General features: G+C 43.9%; 1 protein-coding gene across 11 annotated transcripts in view; it reads right to left on the minus strand.

Moving 5' to 3' along the window:
* Positions 1-4,742: 4,742 nt before the first annotated feature.
* Positions 4,743-26,871, minus strand: part of gse1b (Gse1 coiled-coil protein b) — a 760,234-nt gene continuing 738,105 nt past the window's right edge. For 8 of the 11 annotated variants that reach the window (XM_048546476.2, XM_048546475.2, XM_059651763.1 and 5 more), the window contains 6 exons: positions 24,135-24,405; positions 22,921-23,037; positions 20,400-20,771; positions 14,546-14,821; positions 12,447-12,550; positions 4,746-10,628 (listed from right to left, as the gene is read on the minus strand). In XM_048546476.2, the coding sequence (XP_048402433.2) occupies positions 10,494-10,628; positions 12,447-12,550; positions 14,546-14,821; positions 20,400-20,771; positions 22,921-23,037; positions 24,135-24,405 (1,275 nt within the window). In that variant the 3' untranslated portion in view covers positions 4,746-10,493. Of the gene's footprint in view, positions 10,629-12,446; positions 12,551-14,545; positions 14,822-20,399; positions 20,772-22,920; positions 23,038-24,134; positions 24,406-26,871 lie in introns of all 11 variants that reach the window. The other 3 variants (XM_048546474.2, XM_048546472.2, XM_048546473.2) reach the window with 2 other exon arrangements.

Genomic DNA, 26,871 nt, shown 5'->3' on the forward strand with positions numbered 1-26,871 from the left:
GGAATATTCTTTCCCAGGGCAACCTTGCTTTGGGATCAACCCTCACTGATGTTGCCTACACTCTCTGCAATGCTCTATATTTTAGCTTGTGCCATGAAAATGAGACGTGAACACAGCCTAACGTGTGTGGTCTAACAAGCCCACTCTCCTTTGCCAGATATATATATCTATGTCATTATTCTATTTGCTTTATTAATTGCTTTGCCAAATTGATCAGGCATTGAAAGTTTATGAAGTTATTTATAACAATAACTGCACAGTCCTAATGAGGAACATTTGCAGTGAATGCCAGCACTTGTAGCAGTCTATGGAAACAGGCAAATTTCTCAGGGTAAAATTAGAAACAGATGGAGATCACTTGCTTTGCCAAACGGCAGCCCATAACCCAAACATTGCACATCATTCGTGAAGCAAACCAGATGTCTTGCTTCTTGACGGGTACATTGCAGTAAAAAAATCCTTATTTCTTTAAACTTGACGTTGCCAATCCTCCTTCAGCCAACTGAAATACTATAATATAGAATTCTGCGCATTGGCTGGTGTTGTATGTCACCAGGGCCTTCCTGAAGAACACCACAGTTGTACTTTGGCATCATTGAAATATTCCTGATTATAATAGTCCATTGATTTTATAACTGAAGGTTGCCTGTTGTTGAGAGAAATACAATTTTCAGCATTAGATTTTCTGCAAGTCACTTTGGTCCATTGATTATAGTATCTCCCCATCTGGCTGCTTAACTTTAAAGCATCTTTGACCACTTTCTATTTTCAGTGTAATATATTGGCACCGTATAAAAACATCAAAGTTGGAGTGCCCATCTTTCCCTCATTTCCATGTTTTAATCTCCTTTTCCACCATTTCCATGGTGCTAAAACGTTCCTAAACAAAATTACAACTCAAATCCTTCATTGCCTTTGCTCCAATGTCTAGATGAGAGGATGGTCTTGCACAGTTCAGTTCAGTCACAGCTAGTTGTTCTCCTGCATTATCCATGCTTCTTGCTATTTTAGTTACTTTTGCAGTCTCTGAGAATTTTTACTTCCCTCAACTCCTATTTCTGACCTAACTAGTTGATAGCATTCGCAGACACAACATCAATTCCACCTCATCATCACCCCTCTCTAACTCACCTCCGTCAGACAATGCAGCCATGGTTCAAACAAAAGAGCTAACACCAGGGGTGGTGTGAAAAAGCTTCATTTGACATTCAAGCAGCATTCAATCGAGCTGATTGGAATCAGGGGCAGACCTCTCCACCAGTTAGAGTCATACCCAGCACCAATGAAGACATTTGTAATTGTTGAAAACTAATCATGTAGGAGCAAGAGTAGGCCATTCAGCCCATCAAGGTGCTGCACTATTCAATTTGATCATGGCTGCTCATTTTCCACAATGCAACTTTCCTGCACTATATCTTGTGGGCACTAGAATCCAGCCAAACATGCTCAATAACCGAGCTCTCAAAGCATTCCAAATATCCACTATCCTCTGGGTGAAAAAAATCATAGAATTATTACGCTGCAAAAGGAGGCTATTCAGTCCACTGTGTTTGCACCAGCTCTCTGAATGACTAAGTGCCAATCTCACCGTTTTGCCTATAACTCTGCATTATCACTTCTCTTTGAATAATCATCCAATACTTTCTTGAACATCTTAATGAACTTGACACCACCACACTTAGCAGCAGTGCTTTCCAGACCCTAACTGTTTGCTGTGTGGAAAAGATTTTTCTCATGCTGTATGTGCTTCTTTTGCAAATTACTTTAAATCTGTGCCCTCTTGTTCTTAAATCTGAGTGGGAACATTCTCTCCCTGCCTACTATGTCCAGGCCCCTCATGATTGTGAGCATTTCTATCCAATCTCCCCATAGCTGTCTCCTTTTCAAAGAACACAAACTCCTCCAATCTATTCTCATGAATGAATGTATTCATCCCTGGAACCAATCTTGTCAACTTTTCTGACGTCTCTCCAAAGTGTTCATATCCTCCCTGTAATGTGCACCTAGAACTGTACACAGTACTCCAGCTGAGGTCTAACTAGCATCTTACACATGTTCAATGTAGCCTTCTTGCTCCTGTACTGCCAACCACAGCAGTTCAAGAAGGCAGATCTGCCATGTCACCCTACCTTTCCCTTTATTGTAGCAAAATATTAGCAGGATAGTCCAGACTTGCATCTGCTGGAATTCAGAAAAGATGATTTCATTAAAGCATGTACGGTCCCGGAAAAGGTGGACACAGTAAATCTGTTTCTTTTTGTGGGAGAATCTATAAGTAGGGGTCACCCAATTAAAACAGAGATGAGGATTTCCTCTTCTCGTAGAGGGTCATGACTCTTTGGAACTCTCTTCCTCAAACATGTTGGAAGCAAAGCCTTTGAATATTTTTAAGGCAGAGGTACTTAGATCCTCGCTACGTAAAAGAGTGAATGGTTATTGGAGTAGGCGGGATTATGGAGTAATGAAATCAGCTATGATCATATTGAATGGCAGAGCAGGCTTGAGGACCCAAGTGGACTACTCCTGCTCCTAGTTCATTCAATTGCTTATTCCAAATTACAACAATATAAACTTGATGCCACCTGGAGAAGTGCGTTTCAAAACTTACACCCCTATGCTGGAAAAGGGAAACTGCCTTAAATGTGTGGATATTGTGTATGGGCTTTTGATTGTGTTTGATGAAGTGGATGCCCCTCAATTTCCCCTGGAAAATAACTCCTCCTTTGCAATTATGCAAGGAACTTCATTGCTCAGAACTTTGAGTATAGGAGTCGGGAAGTCATGTTGAGAGGTTGTACAGAATGTTGGTGAGGCCTTTTTTAGAATAATGCGTCCAGTTCTGGTCATCCTGTTATAGCAAGGATATTATTTAACTGGATATTATTAAACTGAAAGATTCACCAGGTTGTTGCTGGGAATTTTGGATTTGGGTTTTCAGGAGAGGCTAGATACGCTGAGACTTTTTTTCACTGAAGTGCAGGAGGTTGTGACGTTTATAAAATCATAAGGCAGGTACCTTTTCCCTAGGGTGGAGATTTCAAGAGTAGGGGACATATTTTTAAGGTGAGGAGAAAGATTTTAAAAAGATGAGAGACAATTTCTTTTTCAGAGTGGCTCATGTGTAGAATGTACTTCCAGTGGAAATGATGTATGCAGGCATAGTTGCAACATTTAAAGGACATTTGGAATGAATAAGAAATATTTGGAGGGATATGGGCCAAGTGCAGGCGGGTGGACTAGTTTAGTTTGGATTATGATAGACATGGACTTGTTGGACTGAAGGATTTGTTTCCGTGTTGTGTGACTCTGTAACTATAGAGAGCTGCTGATTACCTAGTTACATGTCACCCATATTTGGAAGAAGCATGTATAACCACCAAGTTTAATCCTGCACAGAATGAGCATCAAGCATGGTATGTGTGGAAGTGAGAACTCGAAGAACATTGCTGATGGTTAACGGTATCAAGTGAGTAAAGAACACTATTCCGATCTGTCTCATTGTGGTGTAACATTTAAAATTAATGTGTAAGAGATCTTGCTTTTCTTTGTTGCTTGCCAATTACTTGGGTGTCAATGTAGAACTTGGATTAAGCTTTGGGCAAGTGTCCATAAGGTTATTAATATGATATTTGCCCTTATTATTTTCATATATGGAAGCTAGGAAATAGAATGGAAAATCCTCCCATTCAGCTGCCATAGTTTCAGCAGAATTTCTGTTAATATAAAATGTGAGGTGCCCCCTGTGGCTCAGTAATTGACATCTGTACCCATGAATCAAATGTCTCTGTGCTCACGCACCACAAGCTGATAGTTCCAATGCAGTGCTGAGAGAGGGCTGCACTTTTTGCAGTGTTGCCTTTCGGCCGAGATGTGAAACCAAGGCCCCTTTTGCCTTCTCATATGGATGTGAAAAGTTCTAGCACTGCCCCCACCTGATTGAGAGACCTTGGAAAGCACTGAAAAGCATGATGGGACAGTGATAATGGGAACTGCAGATGCTGGAGAATCCAAGATAACAAAGTGTGGAGCTGGATGAACACAGCAGGCCAAGCAGCATCTCAGGAGCACAAAAGCTTTTGTGCTCCTGAGATGCTGTTTGGCCTGCTGTGTTCATCCAGCTCCACACTTTGTTAGCATGATGGGTCAGATAGGATAGTGTAAATTAGCAGTCGGTCTGATTCCCTGGCAGAGATGATGGACACAGAAGAACAATTGTCTTTTTAAAATCTTGAAATAGGAGCTTTTGGGTGAGCAAATATAGTCTTGGTTTAAAATCTGATCTAAAAGTTAGCATCGCTGACAATACAACACTCCTTCAATACTGCATTGGACTGTCACTTCACCTTATATCTTTAAATCTCTGGAGTTGGTCTTAAATGCACAACGATCCCTTTCAGAGTTTGAAAACACTATCCATTGAGCCGAAGCTAGCATTCATAGAGATCTACAGCATAGAAAAAGGTCATTTGGACCATGGAGTCTGCACCAGTCAAAAACAAGCTCCTAACTATGTGTATTGTGTTTAATCAGAAATTACTATCATGAAGCATGTTGGCTCCTTTTGTAGAAGCTTCTTTACGATGTGGCTGAAAAATATCACGCATTTATCTCTCTGTACATGATTTTATTTTTGTGATTTTTGTCAGAAATTACAGCAATATATTCATAAATACCTAATTACTACATTCGACAAATATATTACATTACAATAAATCCAAACAATACAGTTAAAACATAATTTCACAGCATCAACCCACCCCACCCAAACCCCCCATTATAATGGAGGTCTCACCTTCCACCCTCAAAAGAAAATGATACACTGAATGTGCACAGGCTGTAATAGAAGTGCAGAGCTATAGTCCAACCTATCCGGTGGCAGATTTATAGTTGCAATGACCTACAAAGGCAGCTCTGCTTGTGAAAAGCAGGTGTATGACATAGAGAAGTGGGTTATTAGCAACAGACCTGTTGACTGCAAAGTGGGAATCATGGCTAAAAGGTATGCACTATTGTTTGTCAATTCTGTTGCACTTAAGCACCCAGTTCGTAAGGTTTGTAGCTGAAGATAGGACGGTAAATGATTTGCTGCAGCAGGTGATTTCTCATTGCCCGGAAACAGGCATTTCCGCTATCCTTTGGTGTTCATCATGGCCACTCGTGACCTACATAAAGAGGTTGTGGTGGGGCGGGGGGAATATAGTGCTGTCCGACAAAGCATTGCTTCATCAGTCCAAGTGTGAAGGGGTATCCACCTGCTGCCATTGGCATTAGTTTTTATAGGGCACTTCAGTAAGTTCTGTACTAGTTCTCAGAATAAAAATCACAAGTTGTCTCAACAAGGCTCTATGGTGGCACTCAAGACAAATAGAATTAAAGTATCATCTAGAACTGCCTGCTTTTTGATTTAAGCTCCTAAGAAACACTGCTATTCTTCTTTGGATTAACAGTCACATTGACCTCATCTTGATCTCACAGGTAATTGCCTCTCTGTCCTTGAGCTTCTCACAATGAGATGGGAATGGAGTTGTTATTTGACTAGATTCCCTCATCAAATGCACACTCCTGCAAGTAGGTGTACAACCAAGGCCAGTTCCAATAGAGATGGCATCTGTGTAATCTCATCAAAAGTAGATGGCATCACATTCTCAATAATACTGGACAAAAATTTGAGAGTCTTGCAAAACACCAACACAAAGATGCTTTTCCATCAGAAGTCAAATTTGCAAAGAATTAACAGATCCTTGAGTTTCTTCACTTTAAACAGGCAAGTTGTATCAGTTCTCAGCCTGTATTTTTATAACTGTTGTAGTATAAGGATTCAGTTGCCAGGTCACAGTGTTGCGTTTCAATTCAAAAGTCCAAATAAACTGAAGAGCTTGAACAGTAGCTATACAAAAAAAGACACCAGCACGCTTATGTGCCAACTGGTTGAATGTAAAAATCCATTGTGTTCCCTAGCCAAGTATGCTTTATCATCAAGGATGCTGCTAGTGGGAAATATGTTAACCTTCCCAAATGAGTGCCTGTACAGAGTTTGGTTATCAATAGCAGCTACATATTTCAAATACTGACTTCCGCATTTCCTAATTGGAGAGATGTGCACAATTTTCTTGAAAATAAAATCAGTCTTTGGGAGACAAAGTAAATTCCGAATTTGATTTAGTTGTATTTGGTATGAGTTTGAAAGCCTTTTGGACACTGTGTTCATTCATTGGGTTCAAATGCAGTACTGAGCAGTTTCTTATTGTTCAATGGTTTGGAAAACAATGGCAAAGATGATAAGGGTTACAGTTTTCCAAGTTAAACATGGATTGGTCAAGATAGTGTCATTTGGAAGAAAATCATTGGAAATTCCAGTCAGGTCAGAAGACACTTGGTAGAAAGCCAAGCTTTGCAGCACTCAGCTATCAAACTGAATACCCAATGGGTAGTACCTAGTCCAACATACCAGTTAAGTAAATGCAGGCTGAAAGACACAGCAAGCAATACGTTATTGGTGGCGTCTTCAAGTATTAGAATGAAGCTGTATTGTGCATCATAATCATACACCTTATGCCATGTTAAAAATTTACCAGTGTGACATTGTTTGTCATGCAATGACTTATATTAAGCACGTATCCTATCAGAGTTGAACTAAACTGACAATGATGGCAGTTTCTGTATGTTGGTGTATTAATACTTTGGCAGCCAAGGTAAATGGCTGATGGTAAATCATAAGAGAGAAACCAGGTTATGGATTATCAGTTATACTTCATTTTCTGGACAGCTCAATTGTAATGTCATTAACAAAGCCCTAGTCAGCAAGAAAACTGACTGAAGACACAGAGGATAAGACAGCATCTATCTCAGTCACTGAATAAATAGTGTACCTGGGACTGAGTCTGGAGAAAATGGGATTTGTTGTAGCCAATCTCGTAGATGGAGCATGTGGGTAAGCACATATCTTTGTTATACAGTATAAATACAGTATAAAGCACATAAGGAAACCCTTTCTATTCATCATATAATTCCTGCTTTCAGCCCCTGCTCCCACCCCATCATATCTGTTAGTCATTAGAAGAAGAATGAATTACCTGCAGTAGTGCAGAATATTAGGACCAACTAGACTTCAAGTTGATAAACAGCAAGAATGGATTGCTAGTTTGCTAGGGTATGATCCCATGGGTTACCAGCCACCATCCAGTACTTCAACTCAAGTTTCTCTTCCCGTGTGGCAGTGCAAATCACAGGAGATTTTACAGTGAGGGGGCTCGGATTCTATGCTTTTAAATATCTTTGCCCAACACCCATGCACAGATGGAGTCTAATGTGAAAGTGAGCAGGGGCAGGAACCCAGGCTGATTTGCCCCCGGTCAGGACAACATGGTCTAGTCTGAAGTTTTGTGACAATCTGCATAACCTTTCTAACGCGGAAGGCTCTGTATCACATTGAGCAGGTCCCATCGCAACTGCGCTACATGGTGAACTGGATGCGCTTGGTCTTTTCAGGTGGGTAACACCCAATGAACAAAAGAGAACCTAGTGACAGCTTGTCTCTCCAACACAGAAAATCATTGAAAGCTTGAACTGTTTGCAGTGGAGGGTTGGCTTTGCCTGTAAGTACACCATGGTTCACAATAGGAGCAATGTATGGCACAAAACCCATTCAGGAAGAGGTGCAGTCTGACTGAGCCTCTAAGTGATTGGCAGTGGCACTCCCATGCACAATTAACCTTGCACTCAACACTCAAATGAAATGCCGCTAAAGTCTCCCCGCAAATAAATCTTGTCTTCTTTAACCTCTTGGTGACTCATACTTACTAAAGAAAAGCACAGTTCACCCAATGGATTGCTGGCTGCACTCCATTAATCAAGGTACAGCAACTGCTGTAAAAAAGGAGTGGGGGGTGCTGTTGTGGATGAAAAGTTTTACTATCAGTTTTCTCCTCCTCCCCCTTTATATGCTGTCTACATGTGAGGGTAGGGAAACGCAAAATACCAAATAACCATTTTTTTTTAAAAAATGGGTTGAAATTTTGTTGGATAAGTCAAACAATAGCTTAGTAGTGGGGTAAACATTCCCATTATTTCTTTTTCAAAAACAAAAAATGCTTATTCTGAAACTCTGCACTTGGTGGAACAGAATTTTTTTTTAAAAAAAAAGTGGAGTAACAATTCTGGATGAGAAGTGGGAGAATGCATTTGCCCTCACACAAGGAGCAGGGACATCCATAAGTCAAGACTTCTAATGCATATTGCTTTAAAGAAACTGACCTGCAAGAAATACTGCTGAATGCTTCACTTACAATGGGACTAAAGTCTGGAATCTGCAAAGAAAAGACGTCTCACTTGCAGTGTTACAGGTTTTGAATGAATAGCAAAAAATGTTGACATTTTCCATCCTTTTAATTTTATCTGCGCATACAGGAAGAAAAGTTCATGGTTTAGGAATATAACACCCTTGGTTAAAAAGAGCTGTTTATATCTTGCATGGGAGAAGGATTAAGAAAGATGCATCACAGAATACTAATGGGCATAGAAATGTATTTGTTCTCCTCCCTCCTCAGGGTGTCGTAACTAATGTTTCTGTTTTATGAATTCCCAGAGAGGATTTCTGATGGACTGTCACGGCTGTAGTCCACCCTGACCTTGCACCAAGGGGGGAGTTTGGAGATTACAGTTACAATGAGTCACATTATCCTGTGCTATCCCACAGTACACCATTCTCCCAACTCAGTACCATTCTAAACTCGTACAGGCCTAATAGAACAGCTGGGCAGGTGGTGGAGGAAACCAGAAAATGCATATTTAACCCTTTCAATACCTGATATAACACTCATTCATCAACTATCAAATGTGGATAATCCCTCAGTCCACTCTGCCATCAGTGACAGTGCTCTATGGATGCGAAAAGAGAGGAAAGTTAGAAAGTTCTTTCCAATATACAAAAATGCACCATTAGACAGGGAGATCCAAATCGGCTTTTTCACAAGTGCGCCTTGAAAGGGGAAATTTTCCAAGCCATGTACGTCTTCCAATTTTAATGAGTGCTAACTCTCCAAGCATAAAGGGAATCTTTTTTGACATGAAACAGATTGAGTGCCCATTATAGGCGAGTGCAAATTAGGTACGAAATATTACAGTACAACAGAAGGAAAGTTAAAGCAGCTGATACAGCCACACATCACCTGGAGTGCTCGCCTGTCCCGAGCACATATAAATAACAGGGAGCAAGGAAAGGGGAGGAATGGGGTGGGGAGGCAGAATGGGGGCTGGGGGGAGGGGTGCAGGGTGTAGAGGCCTTGAATCCTCCTGTACAGAAATCTTAAAACTGGTGCCACATGAAAACTAGAGTGACAGCGCATGCACCAGTGAAAACCAGCTCGCTCGCTTTCTTTTTCAGATTTACTTTTAAAAACATTTAAATTTTTTTTTGTCCTGACCAGCAGCAGTACGAACACTAAAAGCAAGATATTTGCCAAAGCAGAAACATATTAAAAATGGCAAGCTTTAATAACAATAATTAAAGTAATAAAAACATACAAAATCTGTTTTCATTTATATACAGTACAAGGCAAAGCACCTCTTGTGTGAAAAATCCTTTTTATTTACTTTTTTAATTAAAAAAACCCCTGCCCTTCAGGCTCCCGTCTTGCTACTTTTTTTAATGCACACACTCAGCTCCGTAACATGCATCTCTTGTGATTTAAAAGTTAAATCTGGTTTAAAGGTACCTTCAATCGCCTTAAGTGCATTTTTTGTTTTTTTTAAATAAAAAAAAGCCTTATTATCCGAACGAGTCTTGAACTGTCCTGTTGTGGCCTGGTTCAGTTGCAGTACAAGGGTTGTGAAGAGGAGCCAGTATTTCGGATGCTTTTTACTTGTGGGTGGGAGTGCGAGCAGGTCTGGGAATGTGGGAACAGGAAGAGATTTCCAAGGATTTTGGCAGATTGATGGATGGGGAATCCAGTGAACGGAGGCGGACAGCAAGGTCCGTCAATCTCATGGGGTCAGCACTTGCAGCATCTTCCGGCGACTTTGGCTCCCCTGCTTCTTTTCTTTCGGGCAAAGAAACATCCACACGAGAAGTCCGACTGCCACTGCTTCCTGTCCATGCTGCCATAATAAGCCACTCGAGCAAAGGAGTCAATGTGTACACTGAATGGGTTAGTGTTGGCTCTGGAGGTCAGAATGAGGTCTTCCCAACCCCGCACTCTAAAAAGCAAATTGACTTTTCCTTTTAACCAGAAAAAAGGGGACAGAATAATGATGATCAGATCAAACAGGCTAGAAAAAAAAAGTTTCCTTAAGCAAATTTATGTAAAAATAGATCCAGGAGTCTTGTTATAGTTGCATTGCAGTGTTCGTTCAAATAGGTCATTTATCCTTTGACCCTTTGCTTCATATGTGGCACGTATGCTTAGGTCTTGCCTAGAGTATCAATTCCAATGGGAATATTAAATACCAGGATAACAAAATAGTTTCTCTACGCTGTGACCGAGCTAACAGGGATGTCACCTTGGGTATGACTTGGAATAGCTTCTAGACCAGTGCATTGTTGGGAGTGCAAGGCACTTTCTTAAGTGGTCCAGTTCGGATTGGAGTCTTTCCCTTTCAGAGGCAACTTTCTGCTTCTGAGCCAGTAGCTCCTGCATTTCAAACAGAATCAGACATTGGAATCAATTATCATCATTGCCTTTCAGAAGTTGCTTGATTTTGAATTATCTAAGTTATAACCTCTACCTCTATTCTGACGCTACTTCATACAATCATTAGTTGTTGTGAAATATGCAAATAGTCACCTTACTTTCAAATTTTGAATTACATTCATGAGATGTGAAAGGAACTTCTGCAATTGTTATTCATAATTCCAGGTTGTTGTGACCTGGACCTTATAAATGGTTTCTTCATCGCCACGGTGTCACTACCTTGGAAGGTCCTCCTCCCACCATAAGATCCAGCACTGCTGAGGTTCAAGGAGATAGCTCATTGCCATCTTCTGAACTACAGATGGACAGGAAATGTGTCACCCACGCTTCCAGAAATTTGGGTGTTGAAATGTTGGCAGTGGACAAAGGCTAGACGAAAGTTGCCTCCTATATTATTCCTTGTTCTCCTGCTGATGAACTATGGTCACATAGGTTAGTGGTTCTCTAACTGGGAGCCATACAAACTTTGCAGGGCGGTTCATGGAATAATGTTGCAATGCTTGCTGAAAAGGACTGGCAGGTCTTATGCACGGAAAGGAGGCACACCCAACTCTCTAACATCTCAAAGCAAATACCCGTTATCCTAAAAGCATCATTAAGACACTCGTTAGGTGCAGCACTTTCAGGTTATGTGTTCATTCTCGAGTATTATAATCCATTTGATGAGGGACCTTTATTCAAAAAATAAGTCAGCATCACTGCAGGCTGAGGTCAACCTCCAGCTGACAAGTCCCACACAGTGAGACTATCTGATAGCCCGCCAAACCTTATCCTCTCTGCAGCCAGGCACATTGACCAAGAACATGACCTGTACTCAGTTCATCACTCACTGGTCACCAACTCCCCCAACTCTACAGCCTCGGCACTCCGAGGCTAACTGCTGTTTCCCATACTACGTGAGATTAGTAGCATCTATACAAAAGCAAGTAGAAACCTGGATCCTGGGTGCACAGGACATTTACTAATTCATCTCTGTCACTGGATTTATACAACTACAAAACCACACAGGAGGCCATAAGACCCATTGTATCTGTACCAGCTCTCCCCACGGACAGTACACAGATGCCATTGCTCCAGTTTTACCAATCGTTCTACAAGTTTTCTCCTGTAGATAATGACATAATGCTCTTCCTTAAACTATCACTGAACCTGTCTTCACCACACACTTTCATAAAGAGTGTTCAGAAAGGGACAATCTCCAACGGAGATACAATTTCACAAGGAATCAAGGGCTACAGGGAGAGTGCAGGGAAGTGGAGTTGAAATGCCCATCACGCATGATTAAATGGTGGAGTGGACTCGATGGGCCGAATGGCCTTGCTTCCACTCCTATGTCTTATGGTCTTAATTTACTTCTCAAAATAAGACAAACATGTTTTGGATTAAACTTGTTTAGTGAATAAAACTTCATCAATGTTCAAAGCTCCGTGTTTCTGAATCATGGTGTGGTATTTTTGCTGGTATCTAATTCCAACCAGTGTATAGGTGCCTTTTTAAAAGCTGCTGGCCAGGTTAGGTTGGTGAGTGCAAAAGGTGGATTATGTCCTGGACCGTCAGTCCTTGAAACCTCCGTCAGGTTAATGAGGTACACTTGTTGCTGCTCTGATATACCCATTTCAAGGACCTCATAAAGACATTAGGGGTTAAGTTCTGTGCTGCACTGCCTGTTCCCATCAAAACAAGAAAAATCAGCCGTGGGAACTGATAGCTCATTACAAACAAGAGAATTATTATGAAATGTTTCATTTCAGCACTTACCGACATACTGAGGGAAAGCTGTTCTGCAGTCAGGCTAAGGTTATAATGAAAGGTTTCCAGACGTCTGCACTGGGCCTGTAGAATCTGCCTCTCAATATTTTGTTCTGAAATGGGGGTTTACAAATTTTGTGTTACTTCATCTCCTTGAAGCATAAGCTCATCACTAAATTGTTAGCCCTCTAATCTCAGAACGCACATTCACAGCCACAACAGGCATGGACAAAACAAGGTGAATTAACTCCTTACCTTGAAAGCACAATACCGCAGTGCAGGAGGTAGGAAATAACAGAAGTTGCTGGAGAAATTCAGCAGGTCTCTGGAGAAGACATCTCTCGTTTCTCCAGCACTTGCTGTTTATAATATATTTCAGATCTCCAGCATCCGCAGCATTTTGGTTTCACTTAAATTTATGAACGATCTCTCCTCAGATGCTGTCAGACCTCTTTAATTTGGCCTTTTAACTTTGTGCCTCCCATTCCCTTCCAGGATTTTCCTTCTGAAATGCAGGATTTGTTTTCTTGACAAGAATCTTTCAATCTCCCTCAGATGTCCTTCCATTCACGTAGGCACTGGCTCATCCTAGAGTATTAAATGGCTTTCCTATGTGTCATCATTTTTGGGAATTGCTTGTCCTCTGATCTGATTTCCTCATGGAAATTTCATGGAATCCCTACAGTGTGGAAACAGGGCCTTCGGCCCAACAAGTCCACACCAACCTTCACAGCATCCCACCCAGACCCATCCCCCATACCTCCCCCAAATCTACTCATCCCTGAACACTATGGGGCAATTTAGCATGGCCCAATCCACCTAACCTGCACATCTTTGGACTGTTAGAGGAAACCGGAGCACCCAGAGGAAACCCACACAGACATCGGGAGAACGTGCAAACTATATACAGACAGTGACCTGAGGGTGGAATCGAACCCTGGCGCTGTGAGGCAGCAGTGCTAACCACCGAGCCACCGTACCACCCCATGGACTTGAACATTGATTAATTTGTTCCAAAACTTTACTTTCTTTTCAAGCAGCAGGGTAGATTTGATGGAGTTGACCTTTGAGACTGACACTTCCGTGTCATTCTGAGGGAATGCTGCATTACTTTGGCAGTGATTGAATAAAGATAGCTAAACTCGATGGTCACTGTGGAGCAGGTACATACCAGGAGCTGGGAATTATGGTTAGAGATCAGTATTGTCCTACTGCTGCTGGAGGAGGGAACAGTGTTTATAGCTGATCTTGTTTGCTCACCCCCTTGAAATGGCTGAGTACTGCTAGCAGCTGTGACTCTACAACGAATATTGCTGGTGGCCACCCTGCACTGTTCAGCAGTTCCTTCGATTCTTTCAACAGTTGTGAGCATTGACATCTGTGGGCAGCATTTATCACTCACCAAGTGAAAACCGAAAGAACTGCAGGTGCTGCAAATCAGGAACAAAAACAGAAGTTGCTGGAAAAGCTCAGCAGATCTGGCAGCATCTGTGAAGAAGAAAATCAGGGTTAACATTTCGGGTGTGGTGAACCTTCGTCAGAACCGTTCCAGACGCGAAATGTTAACCCTGATTTTTTCTTCACCGATGTTGCCAGACCTGCTGAGCTTTTCCAGCAACTTCTGTTTTTGTTCAATTCGTCACTCATCCCAGTTTCCCTTGAGAAAATGGTTGTGGTGCATGGGACAGGAGTATAGTGCTAATAGTACTGGGCAATAGCCCAGAGGACCTGGTGGGTGCAGGCTCAAATTCGGCCAAGTGGGGGGATTTAAATTTCTTCAGTTAATAAAATCTGAAATTAAAAAATGTTAATCTCAGTCACGGCGAATATGATTGCTGTATGATTCGACTGGTTCACTTAAGTGCAGTTCTGATAGTTCTGAGGAAGGGTCACTGGACCCGAAATGTTAACTCTGTCTTTTCCTTCACAGATACTGCCAGACCTGCTGAGCTTTTTCAGCAATTTCTGGTTTTGTTTCCTGATTTACAGCATCTGCAGTTCTTTCGATTTTTATTTGGTTGACTTAAGTGTCTGAGTGTGGTAGACTTTACCCCAGAGCTGGCCTGTTATGTGACTCACGATTACCTGCCTGCAGAAAGACAGCATACCTTCCACATATTCCTGGTAAGCCTCAAAGACAGCTTCAATGCCCTGCCACTTTGAATGGAAAGGTCTCAATTCCTCCTCCTCCTCCTCCTCCTCATCTTCATTGTCAGTTTCCTCCTCACGCTCACATGCCATCCCTTTCCTGGTCTGGGTGGCACTGTGCTGGCCATTCTGGTGCGTAAACTCGGCTCTGCTGGCAGAGTGCATCTCAGGAATGTTGTAGCGGACAGAGGCATCCAGCTTGTGATTTTGCTCCGCAGTTAGTGTCGCCGTGGTACCTGAAGAGAAACACAGGTTCAGTGAGGGCTGTCGGGGGTAAATGAAAGCTCAGTTGGGGGTTAGCTATCTTGGGGTAGGAGAGCAGGGAGATGACATGACTGGGTAAAGAGATCAGAGAGGCGGATATCTTTAGAGTGCTCCCTTTGAAAACCAGGAGGTTGTGAACCATCTGAGTCAGCAGCTTGATTACCATAGGATCAGCAGGTCAACTCAGTGGTCAACCTTATGTACACTCTAGATTAGTGTCAGAAAGCTATGACACCATTCACATTCCATGGTGCGGAACTGAAGCACACTGTTATGATGCAGGAGGCCATTCAGTGCCTTGTGCTTGCATTGATTCTATTACCTAGCACCAATTTCCTGTCTTTACTGCCTATCCCTGCACACCATTTCTATCCAAATGAACCCACCTCCAACACAGTTCTCAACAGTGAATTCCACACCCTAACTACTCACTCTATGACAAAGATTTTTCTCACATCACCCTCTTGTTTCTTTTGCACATCTCTTTACGTCAATGCCCCTTTGACAGGAGCAGCTTATTCTTATCGAATCTTTTCAACCCGCTCATGAGTTTGAAGATGTCTGTCAAATCTACGTTCTGCTTTCTTCTTTCCAATAACAGCTGCAACTTCTGCGACTGTTCCCCGAAACGGAAGTTTCTCATCCTCAGAACCATTCTTGTAAATCTCTCCTGCATTCTCTCCAATGCATTCACATCTTTCCCATAAGGTGGTCTCTTGAACTGTATATAATACTCCAGCTGAGGTCCAACAAATGTCATGTTTCACCTCCTTGCTCTTGTAATCTATGCCCCAATTAATTATGCTTTATTTACAGCTGTCTCCACTTGTTCTGCCACCCTTACTGATCTGTACACATATCCACCTGGGTCCTTCTGCCCCTGACTCCCCTCTTTAGATTTCTACCTTCTGTTTTATCTTGATCTTCAACATTCTTCTGGCAAAAGTGCATCACCTCACACTTCTCTGCACTGAATCTCATCCGCACCTTGTCAATGTCCTTTCGGAGTTCCGCACTGCCATCCTCATAATTTATAATTCTTTCAGGTTTAATGTCATCTGCAAACTTTGAATCAACTGTTTGTCAAGATCCAGATCACTAATATATATCAAGAAACAACTACAATTACAGGTTTCTCCATTCTCAGGTGCAGACAGACTGATTCTAACTGGTGCAGTGCAGACCAGGGATTGACCTTGGGATCTTCCTAGAACAAACACAAGCGTGCGTGCATGCGCACACACACACGGGCAGTAGATCCTCTTGTTTTCATCGGCTGGTAACAAAATGCATATTGTGAAATTCACTTTCCCTGGACTTTTCTCTGTGCTTTTTTTAAAATTAACTCCAATTGTCTTCCTTTAGTTCATTTTCTGCTCACTTCCTTAGCTTGGCAATTTGACAATCAGACAGTTTTTTAAAATTCATTCACGGGATATGCATGTCTCTGGCTAGGCCAGCATTTATTGCCCATTCCTAATTGCCCAGAGGGCGGTTAAGAGTCTGGGTTTGGAGTCACATGTAGGCCGAACCAGGTAAGAATGACCTCCTATTAGGGAGGAAAACAGTGAACCACACTGGCTTTATAGTAGTTGATAGTAGCTTGCCATTAGGCTATCTTTTTATTTCCTTTTTCCAACAATCGACAATGGATTTATGGTCAGCAACATACTCTTAATTCCATATTTTTATTGGACCATCTGTGATTGTGAGGTTAGAACCTTGACATTACCTGGGTCACTGGATTAACAGTGCAGTCAGAATGCTTAAAATGACCACAAGTGAAATAAGGGCTTCCCTTCATTGCTAGACTGCAGTTTACCTGCATTTATCCAGGGCGGAATTTCAGCCAGAAGCATAAGGCAAGCTATTAAAAACTATAAACAAATAATCATTTGCAATTACTGCAGGGAGACATGCTCGTAATTTCCTTTCGCTGAGAAAGCAGCTGGCTAATTGGATGCTTCGAGAGGGAGCACTCGCTGTGATCAGGTTCAAACCCAGCATGGGGTTAGCTTCCTGGTGCAAGAAACTTTTGTTAAATCTCTTACATTTAGCAGGAAGCAGCAATCTACCTGAAAAACATGTGCAGCACTTGCAACCTCTCCCCCCAGCCCTCCACTTCCACCAATCAGTGCGTCAAGGTTGTTGAGGTCATTGAACATGGGAGAGGACTACAGGACATGTATTTGCAGATCACATCCCAAGGTGCTTTAAACAGCCAGTGAAGTACCTCTTCAATGTACTCACCGCTGTAATGTCGGGAAGCACAGGAGGATCACTTGTGCACAGCAAGACTCCACAGCAGCACTCTGAGAATGATCTACCAGTTTTTGTGACAGTGATTGAGGAATGGGGTTTTAGTTCAGGATAAGCAGGGAGGACTCCCCTGACCTGAATTCCCAACCGAGAGAGCAAGATGGGGCCTCAGTTCAATATTTAATCCAAAATCCAGCACCACTGCCAGAGCGGCACTCCCTCAGCGCTGTCCTAGGTGTTGCGCTTATGTGGGTCTTGACACTTTGTCTGAAACCTTCTGGCTTGAAGGCATGGGTACTCTCACCAAGACACCAGCTGACACCTTAATGTGGCAGTATGGTGATGAGTAAGTGCCCAGTTCTGCCAATAGCTTTCGCAGATCCATAGAGTGGCTCAGATACTAGGCTGTGTGCCTGTCCAGCACAGAGTTAACTTAGCTCAGCTGGGCCACTTATAATCCCCTTCAGGGCTCTTGCACTGTGGGCTGGCGGGGTGAGAAAATTATAGTCAGGTTTCCTGTCAGAAAGGGTGTGACCAAGGGGTCTCAGGGCGACACAGCTTTGAACACGGTCAATCTGAAATGCTGCGGGACTTTAGGCTGCATGGATCATAGCACTGCCCATCACGGGCCTGGAATATCAGAAGGTAGGAAAGAGATAGAGCAAACAAAAAAATAAAGAGAACATCCTACTTCTTCAACACAGCACAAGACAAAAACTATTGGTCTGGATTGGGTGATACATCATCTCACACCTGTTTTGTAGTTATCAATTGGAATTTTTCTGAAGGGAAGTGAAGAGCTGGTTTAGATCATGGAAGAGGACAGAATCGCTACTTGAGATTTCTCTGTCCCTGGGGTGGAATTTTCCCAGAGACGCAGGGCTTGAATTCAGGGCCAGGAGGGTATTTAAATATGAGGCGCTGAGAGTTTAATTTGTCTGACAGAGGCTGAAGGAGCCTCTAAGACCATAAGGCACAACAGCAGAAGTAGGCCATTGAGCCTTGTTGAATCTGATCCCCTATTCAATGATATCATGGCTGATCTGATAATCTTCAACTCTACTTTCCGCATTTACTTCCCCACAATCCTCAATTTCCTATCTGATTAAAAATCTGTCTCAGCCGTGAATATACTTAATGACCCAGCTGAACAGCCCTCTGTGATAAAGAAATCCACAGAGTCGCTAATCTCGAGGAAGAAATAGCTCCTCATCTCTGTTCTAAATGGGCAGCCCGCTGTACAACGAATATGCCCTCTGGTTCTAGATTCTCCCACAGGACATACAACCATTCTACAACTACTCTATGAAGTCCCCAATGAATCTTATACAATTCAATAAGGTCGTCTCTCATTCTTCTAAATTCCAATGAACGAATACCTGACCTACTCAACCACTTCTCATAAGACAGTCCCTCCATCCCCTGATCAGCCTTGTGAGCCTGACTGGCAGAACGTTTATCTCTCCAACCTTGGAGGGATTGCTGGAACATTCAAATGGAGGCCAAATCCCACCAGAAGTTGGCGTAACCAAGTCAGTCCATGAGACTTGAGATCCTCCAACATTTACCCCTCCACTGGTGATACAGGGGCGAGTGTGTCAGAGCTGTGGCTACTCTGCAGTGAGAGCACACCCCTCCACGAGGATGTCCCGTTCACTGGGAGCATATTTTAAAAACAAAATACCTCCTCCAAGTGACTGTGGGGTCCCCAGTGGCCTCCTTTTGAAGGGTGGATACCTCGGGAACACTGCCATTAAGATAAATGGCCTCGCTGGCAGGTGTGGGCCCCAACATGATACTGCCCCACGATTTGCTCTAAAAGGTTCTGCCGTGTAACCTCAGTCCACATTGGAACGAGAAATGGCCTGTCTCCTCACTGTTCACTTGGGAAAGACTATCCGTGAAATGAGATCTGTACCACATTAACGACTCTTCATTCAAGGACCTCTGGCCAGCCTCCGCACCATCAGATTGTTTGTCGGTTGTACAACATCAATGAACAGGACAGCAGCTGTAGGTGGGACTAACGGGAGTAACTGAAGGTGGTGAAATGTTGGGAGCCACACAGTCAGGTTTTATCATGATAGAATCACAGAATTGCTATAGCTCCGAAAATGGTCATTCAGCCCATCCTGCCTGCACCTGTTCTTCAAAGGGGCATCATTACAGTGTGTCACTCTCCCTTCTTCCCCCCCAACATCATCTTTATCCAACTCAACTGAACCGGCCTCCACGACACTCCCTGGCACTGCTTTCCACATCATAACAACCCTCTTTCCCCTCACCTTGCTCGTTTCATTTGCCAATCAGTTTCAGTCTGTGTCCTCTTGTTCTTGTTCCTTTAGTAAGTGAGAACTGCTTCGCCCTGTCTGCCCTGTCCAAAGTTTGACACCTCTGATCATATCTCAGCTCAGCCTTCTCATCAAGGAGAACAGTTCTAACTTCTTCAATCTATTCTCATCACAGGAGTTCCTCATCGCCGGAACGATTCTTGTAAACCATACTCTGCACACTCTGGCCAACATGCTCACATCCTTCCTAGAACGTGGCACCCAGAGCTGGACAGCACAGCTGGAGTAGATGTTCAAAATCCCATGGAACGAACTGAAAAGTATCAAAATACCGACTAGTGTTTGTAGGAAGCATTACTGGTGGAAAATGGCCGTAGCCTAGTGTGGTCAGCAATACAATTAACAGCATAAGTTGATTTTAGGTGTTTAGCTAACTGTGTTTACCACAAAAAAATCAGTTCATGAAGCCTCATCATAGTAATGCAGTGTGTGGCTGTTAGATAGTGACAGGTTAGCAGTAAGATGCACCATACTGTTCAGGAGTGTTTAACTCTGCACAATTCACAGCATCGTAGAATCCTTACAATTCATACGATCATAGAATCCTTACAGTCTGAAAACAGGCCATTCGGCCAATTGAATCCACATCAACTCCCAAAGATCATCCCATCCAGAGCAACCTCCTCCCTAACCCTGTAATCTGTACATCCCTGAGCACAATGGACAATTTCCCATGGCTAACCCACCTAACCTGCATGTCTTTGGACTGTGGGAGGAAACCACAGCACCCATAGGAACCCCATGCAGACACAGGGAGAATATGCAAACGCCACACAGACCTGAGCTGGTCCCTGGTGTTGCGAGGCAGCAGTGCTGATCATTGAGCTACAGTGCCACCCCAATTAACTCCTGCATTTTTCTTCAGGAGACTGCAGGAGGCCTCCATGCTGATGAGTTATTAAGCACAGAAGAGGCCCTTCAGCCCATCATTCCCACCTACCTTTGTGCTTCTGCAACGCTCGCTGCGTGGATTGCAGCACGGACTCATGAAACTGCTGGGCAAAGTCCTCCGCCATGAACACTTCCCAGGGCTTTCTTTTCTCGTTCAGGCTGTGCCCAGTGCCACAGCTGTCTTTCTGGAGGGCGGCCGTGGCATTCGTGAGCACGCTTACTGTCCGGCTCCCGACAGGCCCTTCCATAGGCCTGCGTTTGTCAGCATGCGGGCCCAGCTCCTTGGGCCTTGAGGTGGCATCCAAGACTTTCGCTGGCTCTGCACGGGCTGGCTCAGTGCTCTTCCGGAGTTCTGGCATGGCGGGGGTGGCGCTTGGCGGCCTATCGGAATCGGCAGCGGTAGAAGACTCGGCTGTGCTCGCTGCAGAAAGAGAAAGGTAAGTGTGATTTTCAAAGGGGGTGCCTTACAAAGTCAAAGAAGCACTGTGCCATGATGCATTATTCTGCTCATGGTGCCTGCGCGGGCACAATGTACTGCTTCAGGAAAAGGGATTTCACTTTTAAGTAGAAATGTCCACTCAAATGATGGTGACTGATGTTTCCACAAAGCTGCACTGGCCCCACACAGAGGCTTCAGAGTTACCACACAAACCCTGCTTTACGGGAAATGGGTGCACAGCCCCACACATAAACCGAAAGACAGTGCGCACTCACAAAATTGGACCATGCACAACACTCATTTCAAAGGAAATTTGGATGCCATCTGTTACCCAGGTACTGCAATCTGCAGCTCTCTCCAATAAACACACACTCAGGTGGTCCATGTGCCCATGTGTGTGTGTATGCCCATGCACATGTGTTCATGTCTGTGTCTCTGTCTGTGTGCGCCTGCGTCTAATTGTGTGTGTGTCCGTGTCAGTGTGTGCCTGCGTCTGATTGTGTGTGTGTCTGTGTCAGTGTGTGCCTGCGTCTGTTTGTGTGTGTGTGTCTGTGTGCCTGCGTTACCCGTGTGTGGGGGAAAACATGCAGTGACTGCTAGCCAACCTGAGAGCTTCACAGCAGAGCCTGACCCAGATGCTCACTCGTGGTCTCACTTTAATGGTTAGCAAGTCAATGCTTGTGCTTCTTTTCACCTTTAACCCCAGCTCTGACTGGCTAACTCAGCAGGGACTGAACGTTGAATAATGCCCTCCGGATCTGTCTGGTTCCGAATTACAGAAGGCAGTGGGCTTTACTAATAGAAACCCCAATCTCTCATCACGGTTCCTTCCCCCAGAAGTCACTGAGCCTCTGAATCGTGGCTAATTTGGATTGACCCCAAGAGGGAAATGCTGGGAGATAACTAGACTGTGCCTAATGTTGGCCCAGCCAAGATCAGTCAGTGAAGTCTGGGATCAAACCCCTGATCCAAGCATCTCAGCATCACAGATTTAACCAGTTAATCACATTACATTAACTTAGAGCTCTGAACACTTAGTGACCAACATTCTGGCTAAAAGCACAGCAAAATGCAAAGTCAAAACATATCCGCTTTAGCACCTCATCTCTGCCTAACCTGTGACTAGCACATGGCGTGGGGTAGCGTTTCTCGACTTCTGAAAGTTGAAGTACCTGAGTACTAACCATTGAACTGATATGCCTTAAACCTGCCCCCCGACCCTGACTCCTCCAACGGCTATTGGTCATCAGGATATCACTCCTAAAATGAAGATTCTTGGTTCCTCAAAGACACGTGTGTAACATTGTCTCATCCAACTCTCCACTCGGAGATAGTCTGAAAAATACTGCTGCAGCATTCCCAACATTTAGCACATAAACAGAAGATGATTCAAATCCCACAACTGGATCGTTCGAGCATGACAGTGGACTTACCAAACTGGCCAGAATCAAACCCTTAGCAAAGGTGCCCACCCCTGTGTCCCACAGCAATGTAGGAACTCCGATCCTCATTCATTGCAGTTCACTCCCGTGCTGTTAGAGGACACTTTCTTTGGTTAAACTGCATTGCCAGTCAGTTGTGAGAGTTTCTTTTTGCTGTTCAACTCATAAAAATGGGCTGGATTCATTTAATTGTCTTACCATTTATAAGACAGAGAAGCAAACTTCCTCAATGGAATTGCAATTCCAAAACCAGAATTTTATAAATGATTTGTCAGTCAAGATAAAGTGAGTTTTGAAGGATGCAACTGAGGCTTAATTTTTTGGGGTGTGTGGGGAGGATGGGAGTGGTGGAAGTAAGTAGATTGATTATATCCCTCTCTCAGTGATTTCCTGGGGTCAGACCCATTGGCAAAGTTTTGGCAGGCTTCATTGGGAAGGGAAGAGAAATGCTTCAAAGCTAAAGGAGTGAAATGAAGGAAGAGAAAGTGAAATATATAGCAAGAGATAGAAAAATGAACGAAGCTGTGTGTGGGCAGATGAGAAGGAGTCCAGAAAAAAACCCTCCAGCGTAATGCCAGAGGAAAGTCACCCCAAAGGTGCATCCCCAGCTGTATTCCAATTAAACCAGCAGTTCAGGAGCTTCTCATAGACCAGTTATAAAAGGACCTCTTGAAGAGATCAACACTCACCAGTCTGAGATGAGCTGGAACTGGTACACGATGGAGGGGAGAGGTATTTAAAAGGTGCTTCTGAAGGCCGGGTCTTCTGTTTTATGGAATGGATCATTTCTATCAGGGTCTCCTTTTCTGTGTGCGTGAGAGAAAGGGAGAGAAGCACCAATGAATAGTAGGGTTAACACTGAACTTTTTAAAAAAAACCAACAGCGAAATGAGACTGTGCGACAGAGCCACATGTATTAGTATTGAGCTGGGGACACTGTAACCAAGTGTGGGTAAATTCCAACTCAAAATGAAACTCCAAGTGCCAGTCTGACAGAGGGCTATTAAACGTGCATGCCGACTAATAATGGCTGGAGGCCAAATGAGTGATTTTGACAACCACATACCCATCTATTTGTGAAAAAATACTCATAAATTGAGATGGGGCAGTTAATGACTCTTGATTGTGGTTGGAATATTCTTCTAAGATTTTAATGGAACCTTTCATTTACACATAGTGCTCTTTTCATATTAACAAAATCAAAGCGTTTCATCGAATGAGTTCCTGTTTATGGCAGGAAGCCCTCAGTTTGGGGTCATGGGAGCACTTGCACCTCAGAATGGAAGAAGCAACGGTCAGGTAATGTGGAGAAACACTGGGAAAACAGAGGTAATGTGGGAGGGAACTAACATGGCAGTCAGACAGATGCCAGCCGCAACTCAGCTGGAATCTCTGCCAGCTCCAAGTCTGAAAGGTGTGGATTCAATTCCCCGCCCTGGGCACTAGATTTTGGCCAGTGCTCCACTGTAGGACAGCTGCAGTGCTGGAGGTGCTGCACTTTGGCTAAGACACTAAATCCCCTTCTCTGTCTTTTTCCAAATTCCCTCTTGCCCATAATAAACAGGGTCACAGAGTCACAGAGGCCTATAGTTCAGAAAAGGTCCTACAGCCCATCGAGTCTCTGCTAGTCAAAAACAGCCGCGTAATGTCTGTCATCCCTATTTCCACCATTTTACCAATAAACTCATGTGCCTTGGGACAAAGGACTGGGAAGGTTAAATAGGGATGGGATGGCAGAAGAGACACTAGAATGGCAAAGGAGAACCCCTCATTCTCAGGGAGGAAGGAGGAGGGCTGAGAGTCAGAAGGGGAAGGATGGTGGTGGGGGTGGCAACAGAAACAAAGTGATCCTTTCTAGAGAAACTCCAACCTGCGGCCCTCTCAGTGAGAAACAGACCTTTACCTTTTCTTTTCTCTGGGATGATGTGAGCGAGGCTGAAAGACGTCAGGAATCTCTTCTTCTCGGCCAGGTCGGGAGTGCTGTTCATTTCGTCGGCGCTGTACTTGTTGGTGGGTAGGGGCCGCGGTGAGGGGGCCTGCCGCTTGTTTGAGACCGGAGGTGGTGAAGGACTCCGCTCCATCAACATCCGGCGCCTCTTGCGTCGCTTCTGCTTCAGCAGCTCTTCCCTCCGGGCCTGGGTGGTCAGGCTGAAGACTCGGAGGAAATCCAGTTTCTAAAACAAAAGAAGAGAGGTCAACATTAACTCAGCAGTAAAAGCAGTGCTACGGATGAGACAAAATAGAATCATAGCATCCCTACAGTGTGGAAACAGGCCCTTCAGCCCATCAAGTCCACTTTGACCCTCCGAAGAACATCCCATGCAGATTCACCTCCCCCCGCCCTCGCACTAATCCTGCAACTCTGCATTTCCCATGGCTAATCCACCTGACATGCATTTCTCTCTGGACTGTGGGAGGGAACCGGAGCACCCGGAGGAAACCCACACAGACACAAGAATGTGCAAATGCCACACAGACAGTCGCCCGAGGTTGGAATTGAACCCAGTGTTGTGAGGCAGCAGTGCTAACCAGTGAGACATCATACCAAGCAGGTGTCAACACTCCCAAAGGAGATGAGGGAACTGCTCCTTACTTCTTATTGGTCTCTATTCACAGTCTCGGCCATTACCTCATTGATAGAGTCCAAAAGGGAACTGGGCAAAAGCCTCAACAGAACATTTGGGACCATGGGAAAAAATCTTGTATTTATACTGCAGCTTTTGCAACCTCCAAAAAGAATTTCTATGTGCTTCACAGAAAGTGAGGTCTGCTTTGGAGTGTGTTAACTGCTGTAATGTGAAAAACACAGCAACCAATTTTCACACAGCAAGCCCCCATAAACAGCAACAATGGTAAAACGATTGGATATCCTGGTCCGGCCCAAGATGCCAGGGAGACCTGAGCACATCATCTTTTACTCTCCCCCCAGGCCAGGCAGGTTCTCGGTTTAATATCTCATCCTGAAGTTACCATCTTCGACTATGCAGCACAACTGGAGTACTGTTCTGGAATGCCTGCCTTGATTTCTGTGCTTAAGGCCTGGACTGGTAATGTCAATCCAGAATTCAAAGGGAAGTGTGCTACCAAGCTAGCCACTCAGACCCACTAAGTAGCAGCAGAACGTCAGAACAAAACTAACGGCACAGCTCTTTCAGAGAGCAGCTGCAGGCAGGATCAGCTGAATGGCCTCTTGTTGTGCTGTCAGATTCTGTGATGAGCTCCTTCAGCCCTACATCATTCTGCCAATCCTCAGAGGAAAGAACAGTCTACTTATCCATCTGAATAATCAACACTTGCTGGGAGTGCAGTGGAATACCTCCCAGCAGCATTCAAGAAGCTCAGCACTATTCCAAACAAGGCAGCGTGATCTGCAGCCCTTCATCATCATCAGCATTCACTCCTTTTAACTACTGATACACACAGTTAGCAGTGAGCACCATCAGCAAGACGCACTGCAGTATCTCACCAACGTTCCCTCAACAGCCCATTTCCAAACCACTGAACTCCACCAACCAGAAGGACAAGGGCAGCACACAATCTGACCTTGGAATCATATCAACATTCCTTCACTCTCACCCAGGCAAAATCCTGAAACTCTATCCCTTACAGCACAAGGAATGCAGAGGTTCAAGAAGGTGGGTCTTCTCAAGTGCAGTAAGGGATGGGTAATAAATGCTGAACTCACCAGAAATGCCCACATTCCCACGTTTTCTTTGTTCACTGGTGGGATGTGGGGGTTACTGGCTGGCCACCATTTATTGCCCATCCTTAGATGCCCATGTGAGCTACCTTCTTGAAGCACTGCAGTGTCCATTTGGGGTAGGAGCCGAGATGACTGATGTACACGGTTATTCTGATTATTAGATGTGATTGGATGGAAAGGTTTTAATAGCCAGCTGATTACACATTCACTCCAGAGGAAGTGCTATGAAGAATATCACCTGGTTGTAGACCTAAAATTGGAGAGACAGAGGGGAGGGCAGGGCAAGGGTTTGGGATTAAGTTTCAAAATCCAATCCATAAATACAAGGTTGTGATAATAAATCCAATTGGGAATTCAAGCACAATGTCTTTACCCACAGAATGTTCAGAAAGTGAAAGTGATTGCCACAGTGAGTGACTGATACAAACTGAATTGAGCAATACAGGGGAAGTTAGATAAAGACATGAGGGAGAATGGGCTGCTATTGTAAGACAAAGCAGAATGGGAAGCAGCTTCAGTGGAACATAAATCTTGGCACGACTGGCCTAATGGCCAAATTCTGTGCTGAGCATTCCATCTAATATATTGTATTTAAAAGCCGTAATGATTAAGGTATCAAAACACGACAAACGGGAGAACGGATTCTGGGTATCAGTTTTGCATGTCCTGTGGTTGTGGACAGCCTACTCAAAAAATTAGGCTTGTTTCAAACATAACAGAGAGTGATCTGGAACAGAGAAAAGTTATTTTCACTATACTGAAAAACAGCGCACACAATTTGAAGGTAATTGGCAAAAGAAGCAATGGTGACAAGGAGGAGAAACTTTTCCATGCAGCCTGGAGCCAAGATCTGGAATGCACTGCTTGAGAGTGCGTGGAGGAGGGGTGAATTGTGGCCTTTAAATGGGATTTGGATTATTATCTAATAAAGAAGATA

The sequence above is a fragment of the Stegostoma tigrinum genome, chromosome 16 (genome assembly GCF_030684315.1).
Source record: "Stegostoma tigrinum isolate sSteTig4 chromosome 16, sSteTig4.hap1, whole genome shotgun sequence".
In the NCBI taxonomy this organism is placed as follows: domain Eukaryota; kingdom Metazoa; phylum Chordata; class Chondrichthyes; order Orectolobiformes; family Stegostomatidae; genus Stegostoma; species Stegostoma tigrinum.